Consider the following 6,719-nt stretch of genomic DNA (forward strand, 5'->3'; position numbering starts at 1 on the left):
GATGATATACCTCAAATCAGGCCCCCTGGCCGCATCGGTAGTGCGTGCGCCCCCGTCACGTTTGCCGGGCGACTTGCATAACCGGATTTCCCGCAGAGGCGCTGCCATTTCCCTGAGGTGATCAACTGTCGGCCCTCGAAAGACCAACGCCGTGCAACTTCATTACCGGGGAGGTTCCTGCACCCCGGAGCCACGAGGTGGCCGTCGACAAGAGACAATATGAAGGCTGCAGTTGCCCGGCCGCCTCCTGGGTGACCTCCTTCATATGCCCCTGCCGGCCTCATGCATCTCGAGTCACATCATGTGACGAAGCTGCCAACAGACACACCTAAGTGGCTCGATCAGAAGTGATAGGGGCCGGCGGGTAGGTACGTAGGTATAGGTACCTAGGTAGGTAACTGGTAGGTAGTTGGCGTGTAGTGGTCAAAAACCCTGGTGGCATTTCACGTGCACACCAGAACGTTGAGAGTATTGACGCTTTCTCTCCCGCGCCCCTCCCTCCCAGGTGTGTGTGTGTGTGTGTGGTGTGGACTAAAACCCGTGTCTAGGCGGCCCGTCTATAGACTAAAACGCGCTGGAACACGCAACCGCATCTCATTAAAGTTGCCTCTTTCTTTTTATTTCAATATCTGATCTTGTCTGGATTCAACTCTTTACTGCACAACCTGTTTGGTAAATGGCAGATTAGTATCAGTGCCCAAATATGAGCCAGAGAGGAGTCAACAGGTTTTCTTAGCTTACCTTTTCTCTCAGCGTCCCCATCCATTGCTGATAGCTCATGCCCTGGTCCGCGCGGTCCTCCACCAGTAGCGTCTGCGCCCACAGCTTCAGGCTGGGCTCGCCGTCCTCACGGACAACATACAAGTGAGGCACGATTATGCTGCCAACACCGCGCGACTTGTAGTCGCGGCTCTTGGCGATGACGGCCCGCACACGCTCGTTGAAGTCGTTGTCGAGCTCGGGCACGCTGCCCTTGCCCACCCGCAGCTGTGCTCGATCGCCCACGCCAAAGACATCCATCAGGAGCTGCGGCACCGCATCTCTGCCGACCCAGAGGAACTGCACCTGCCCATCGTCGATAAGATACAGGCCGAAGGACTGGAACCTTTCCGACGACAAGTTCATGGCCGGCGGGAGCACCGTCTGGCTCGTTTCCGGGTCCGGAATGCCCGCGTTGTCTGGCATGTCGTGCAGCGAGTAGAGTCGGGGGTAAATGTATTGCACGAGAAGCGGCAGGGGCAGCGTCGACAGCAGGCAGAGCGCTGCCGAACGCAGGTCCGACGGGATCTGCGCCGACTTGCGCATGCCCACATTCTTGATCAGGCCCAGGAAAAGCGCTGGCAGGGCCCGGAGGTTGGAGGGGAACTGCAGGCCGCCGCCCATGCTGCCGCCCGCGAGCTCTTTGCGGAACGTTTGGAGCAGCTCCGTCACCTTGCTCTGTAGAGAGTCGCGCGCCGCCTCCAGGCCGCTGCTGAGTGCCCGTTCAACCGCCTTATGGCTGAAGTAGGTCGTGATGGCGCACTGGTCGGCTGACGCGTACACGTCGGCCAGGTTGGTCGTCGTCGGCAGCGCCAGCGTCATGACGCGGATGCGCCGCTCGCCGTTGCACGTCGTGTGCAGCACCGCCGTCTGCATGCACACCACGCTCTTGCCCAGCGTCTCGTCGATGGCCACCTCGACCACGTAGCACTGGTCGCGCGGGAAGGCCGGGAAGGCACACAGGTCTGAGCTTCGGTTGAAGAAGTTGCCGTAAAACGTGCTCATACGCAGACCCGTCGTCGCGCGCACGCGGAGCACCGCCTCCAGCCCGATCTCGGACGACAGGTAGTCGCTAAACTCGGACGCGAACTTGATGGCATCCTCCGGCCGCCCGGCATTCCACCCGGGGTAGAACCACGTCTGACCGCCCGTGTATCTGGGCAGGTTGCTCAGCGAAGCCACGTCCTGGTACTGCGACGAGAAAAGGAACATGTCGATTGAGACCTGATTCTTGGAGCACTCGACCGCGAAGCTCTTGTAAAAGCTGTTTGCCGTCTGCAGGAGGCCGTTTTCCTTGGATGTGCCTAGAAGCTTCTTGTCCTCGCGCATATCGAGCTTGCCGTATCCCACGTTGGGCAGCGACGCACTGAGGACCACCATCTTGCCTCCCAGCGGCGAGATGAGCTTGTGGCCGGCGCGTAGGGCCGAGCCCATGCAGGAGCCGTTGTTGGTGGTGTTGAGAAACATGTCGGGCAGCTTGGTCAGGAAGTTCTCGATGCTCTGCCGGCACTCGGTGAGCGGGACAAGCAGCTCCTGGGGCACTGGCAGGAAGGGCTCGTCGAGATCGCTCACGACGAGCATGTTTGTCTCCCCGTTCTCCTCGCTGTCCTTAGGCACGGCGAAGTAGTGCAGGCTCGAATCGGCTGCGATGAAACCAAGGCGCGTGCGTCGGTCCGCGTTCGGAATCCGGTTAAGACTGTCGAGGATGGTGCGGGCGCTGGTGGCCAGGAGGCCAGTCGACACTGCGGCGAAGCTCACGTCGAGCAGGAAGAGGTAGACGAGGGGCTGGGGAGGGCGCACCATATACTCCTGCGGGGCGACAAACTCGACGACAGCGTGGTTGAGCTCGGGGCGCAGCCACCTGTCGACGCTCCTCTGCTCGGCGGGGTCCCAGTCGAAGGCCTGGGGCACGTCGTTGGTGAGATTGCACATGTTGCAGCGCCACCTGTGGCCCTGGTCTAGAAACGTAACGAAGGGGTTGATGTACGAGCGACACCGCCGGCACCGCGAAATAACCTGGTCCTGCACGATGGGCACGGGGTCGTCCAGGTCATGCAGTGAGCCGTAGGGCTGGATGACCAGGGCAAACGGCAGCTTGGACTTCTTCAGAAGCGAGTGTGTCGTAGGTACGGCGTTGAGGGTCGAGCGGACGTATTTGGGCGAGCAGTTCGCCAGAGGTGAAGTGGTCACGCTAGAGTTGGGCGGCAGGATGACGGGTGGAGGAGGGAAGTCGAGCTCCGACACGTTGAAGGGCTGGTTGAGCAGGTCGGTCGGGTAGAGCTGGTTCAGGGGTCCAGAACGCGCCTGCTGGGCAGGGGGCATCTGGGGCTGCTGCTGCCCCGGGCCCAGCTGCATACCCGCCATGCCCTGGGTCAGGCCGCCGACGCCGCCGGGGCCCATGCCGGGGGTGCCGGGGCCGGGAGCGGCGGCGCCAGGGTAGTAGGGCTCAGGGGCTTGGTAGCCGCCGACGCCGGGGGGAGGTTGCTGAGGCGAAAAGGGCTGGGGGGCGCCGTACGCGGCGGCCTGCTGCGGATCCTGCTGCGGGTAGGCGGCGCCGTAGGGGGCCGGGGCGCCGGGGGCTGGAGGCATGCCGTACTGCGGGGCAGCGCCGCCGCCCATGGGAGGAGCACCGCCAGGCCCAACATTGGCGCCAACGCCGACGTCGAATGCGCCAGCAGCATAGTTTCGCTTCTTCTTCTTGCCGGCGTCGGCGCCGGCGGGGGCGCCTTGGGGCGGAGGCGGGGCGCCCTGTGCATCGAAGCCCTGCTCCGCGTAGGGCGACTGCTGCTGGCCGTACGGCTGCTGGCCGCCGTAGCCGTCATCAGGGGCCGCCATGGTTAGGTGTGGCGAGGCGGAGCAGATATCAGACGGGGGGTATGGTGTTGTTTAGGGCGAGGATCAAGCTGTCTTGGCGCCGCGGTTTTGAGTGCGACCGAGGGTGGGAGCGCGGGCACGGTGCGCTAAGGCAACGGACTGCGGTCGCCAGAAAACAGAAAGTAGGAAAAAATGGCCTGGTGTGTGTTGAGACGCAGCAAAGGAGCTCGGCTCGGGATTCGAGGTCGAGGACGGGTGGCGGGTGGGTGGAGTGGGTTGGTTTTGATGGCAGGCAGTGGCTGTCGGTCGCAGGCAAAGACGATCTGGCCACAGCAGCCCAGCAACAAGCTGCGCAGCGCAAGCCGAGGGCGGGGAGACAGATGGCGGGGCTTCGCAAAGCCTACTGGGTGGCGTCGCTGGGGGGGCTCTCGACGGCGTCGGACAACGGCTAGGTGGTGGTATGTGAGCTCAGCCTCGCCTGCAGCCGGTCATGCTGATGAGCAGCGGAATCGGCTCGAGAATATTCGGTCGTCGTTGGGCGCGGAGCAGTGCATTGGTGGTTCCGCCAGCTGGCGTCGGTGAGCTCTGCCCTCACAGGGTGGAGGACTCCATCCTGGGTGGGTTGCAGTTGCTGCTGCCTCTCAAGCCACGTAGCCTCGAGGGTGTGGCTGGTGGTATTTGGCTGCAGGTTGGTGCTTTTTGCTTGCTGTTGTGTCGCGCGAGTAACCCCACCTGACTCGGAGGGGCGGGGACTGGGTTGAAGCGCTGACTTGGAGGAACCCCTCATTTAAGATTGAACGTGAGCTGCGTCTCGAAAACCTAGACCAGCAGCCAAAGTGTAAGAGAAGGCAGAAGGCAGGGGCTGTCCTATTCCCAACTGCTCGATAATGGGTTGCAGCATTCATCCAGGACCTGTCCTGTCGTCGACTGGCGTAGCCAGCTCAAAAGGCAGGTATCAAACAGGAATCACTGGTCATCATCAGATGGTACCACGGCTGAGGCAGAGCGTCTGCTGCCTGTCACGCCAAACCCCTGACGGCGGCCTCCACTGCCCAAGTCGAGGCTGCACTAGCATGAAGGGCTGAAGCAAGTCTTAGACCAAGCCGCGCTCGCTGCCCCTTGACCCCATTTCGCATCACCCCCCTGGCTTACCGGGTTCTATTTTTTGCCTTTTCTATTTTCTTCTGCCAGACCCCCAATCTCCCGTCCTTCCCGCGTTCCCTGCCCGGTACGACCCCATCAAAACCACAACTACCCTCCAAATCACCTGCCAGCCGACCTGTGCCCTTCGTTTTGCCCAGATCCAATCCCGCCTACCTCTGTCGCTCCCTCGCGCTCCCAAGATTCCGCCTCCCGTTTAACTTGCCGTTGTCCTCCACCCAACCATATCTCATTGGGTCTTGGTTCTGTGCCGCTCGCCAAATCCTGCAAGGCAGGGGAAGAAGCCGACGACGCAGAGCCGCTACAACATAAAATACCAGCCCGACCAACACAACCATCGTCGCCATGGCCTGGGGGAAATCGAAGTCGGCGGCCCCTCCGTCCACCTTTAGGTCAGTTGCGCCGAGTCCGAGGCCTTTGCTTCCACATGCGCGTTACTGCGCGTCGAGGGAGCTAGGATGGCGCAATGCGCATGCGCATGCGCCGCCGTTGTCACGTTGAAGTCTGAAAAGAAACCCCAACCCAAATCGCAAACTAACTCATCTGTGCCTCCCCAAACAACAGCCAGCTCCTTCCTCTCGTCATCTTCTTCGCCATCGTCGGCGGCCTGGGCTGGGTCGGGTACCAGATCTACCTGACGTCCAACCAGATCCAGAAGCAGGCGAGCGACCGCATGAACAAGAAGAACGTGGTCTTCACAAAGGACGGTATGCGCGTCGGCGTCAAGCACGTCGACGACGAGAGATACGTCGACGCCACGCAGAAGTGGGTCGTCAAGGCCTGGGACCACGCGGCCGACTCCAAGAAGCCGAGCAAGAGGAAGTGAGACAGGATCAGGGATAGATTCAGGGCGTTGCGAGAGCGCGTACGCGACATACGATTCAAGAGAGCGCAAGAGAAGGCATACAACAAAACCCGCACCGGCAACAACTCTCCCGCATCCGCCATCTAATCCCTGGACGACCATGGTACACACGCGACACGAGCTGTCTTACGAATACCGCGGAATCAGGGCTCGCCATTGAGTTTACGACTTTTTCCATTTCACGATACCCATGCTTGCTTGGCCAGTTTCCCGTTTCCTTTTTTAAGCCTCGTTTGGCTTTTGCCCCGATGGGCTTTGCTTGCCATTTGGCACTGGACATTATGATTTCTGTTTTCTTAGATGGTAGATATAATAAGAAACATTGTCATGCAGAAGCATAGACTAGCGTTGTCTTGGTGGGTGGACATGTATGTACTCGAGGAGAATCAGGGACTGAGTAGAGGAGAATCAGGGACTGAGTAAAGGATAATAACGAGCTTTAAATATTTAAATACGCTGCAGCTATTTTCATCTGAGTGAAGGAACCGCCCTGGTCCCGACTGAATCCATTTATAGATGCTCCGCCGGGGACGCCACTCGTCAGGCAGCATCGGACGTCCCGATTTCCCGACGCCTCCGGAATCTAGAAGAGGCATATGAAAGACCAAAGTCAATTATAACAGCATAAACACCGAATAAGCCACCCTATGAATAAACTCCCAGTCCTGAACCGGCCAGAACGCCATAAGAGCCCACAAATTCATGCCCAACTTTCCCCAACCGATGCGGTGTGTATCACCAGACCCTCCCAACACACCACCCCTTTCCCTGCACATACTCATCATACATACCCCCACTCATACCGCCAACATCTTTTTCGCAAGCCACTGCCCCGACTGGCCGGCCGTGGCCGTGGCCTTTGTGAGGATCTCGGCCCTTGTGTCCTCGTACTGGCGCTTCTGCATGGCCTCGCGCTGCTGGAGCGGGTTCATTGCGTAGCCGCTCGTGGGCGGCGCGAGCCTGGCCGACGAGAGCAGCTGCTCGACGTTTGACGCGTTCGGGTACGGCTGCGCCACCAGGCCGTCCCGGCGGATGAGCATGGACGGAAGCCTGATCTGGAGCTGTTTGTTGTAAGGGTGAAAAGGTTAGTTGAAGCGATACAGAGTGTAACAAGGGGTGG

At 60.2% G+C, this 6,719-nt stretch overlaps 4 protein-coding genes across 4 annotated transcripts in view; 1 reads left to right on the forward strand and 3 right to left on the reverse strand.

Annotated features, from left to right (window-relative positions):
• Nucleotides 1–653: 653 nt before the first annotated feature.
• Nucleotides 654–3,594, reverse strand: GGTG_05242 (protein transporter SEC24; the record flags this gene model as incomplete). Its single annotated transcript, XM_009223041.1, has 2 exons — nucleotides 654–665; nucleotides 742–3,594. The coding sequence occupies 2 exons, from the start codon at nucleotides 3,592–3,594 to the stop codon at nucleotides 654–656; spliced, it is 2,865 nt and encodes a 954-aa protein (XP_009221305.1).
• A 427-nt stretch (nucleotides 3,595–4,021) lies between these two features.
• Nucleotides 4,022–4,441, reverse strand: GGTG_05243 (hypothetical protein; the record flags this gene model as incomplete). The annotated part of the gene is made up of 1 exon (XM_009223042.1): nucleotides 4,022–4,441. Exon 1 carries the CDS (start codon nucleotides 4,358–4,360, stop codon nucleotides 4,022–4,024), a length of 339 nt encoding a protein of 112 aa, XP_009221306.1. The 5' UTR covers nucleotides 4,361–4,441.
• GGTG_05244 (hypothetical protein) lies at nucleotides 4,424–6,080 on the forward strand. The gene is made up of 2 exons (XM_009223043.1): nucleotides 4,424–5,126; nucleotides 5,299–6,080. Exons 1-2 carry the CDS (start codon nucleotides 5,080–5,082, stop codon nucleotides 5,558–5,560), a joined length of 309 nt encoding a protein of 102 aa, XP_009221307.1. The 5' UTR covers nucleotides 4,424–5,079; the 3' UTR covers nucleotides 5,561–6,080.
• GGTG_05245 (hypothetical protein) overlaps nucleotides 6,017–6,719 on the reverse strand; it is a 3,335-nt gene continuing 2,632 nt past the window's right edge. Inside the window, exon 5 of the mRNA XM_009223044.1 lies at nucleotides 6,017–6,660. Coding sequence (XP_009221308.1) covers nucleotides 6,397–6,660 — 264 coding nt within the window. The 3' untranslated portion in view covers nucleotides 6,017–6,396. The remainder of the gene's footprint in view (nucleotides 6,661–6,719) is intronic.

This window comes from Gaeumannomyces tritici (assembly GCF_000145635.1).
Source record: "Gaeumannomyces tritici R3-111a-1 unplaced genomic scaffold supercont2.3, whole genome shotgun sequence".
NCBI classification, from domain to species: Eukaryota; Fungi; Ascomycota; class Sordariomycetes; order Magnaporthales; family Magnaporthaceae; genus Gaeumannomyces; species Gaeumannomyces tritici.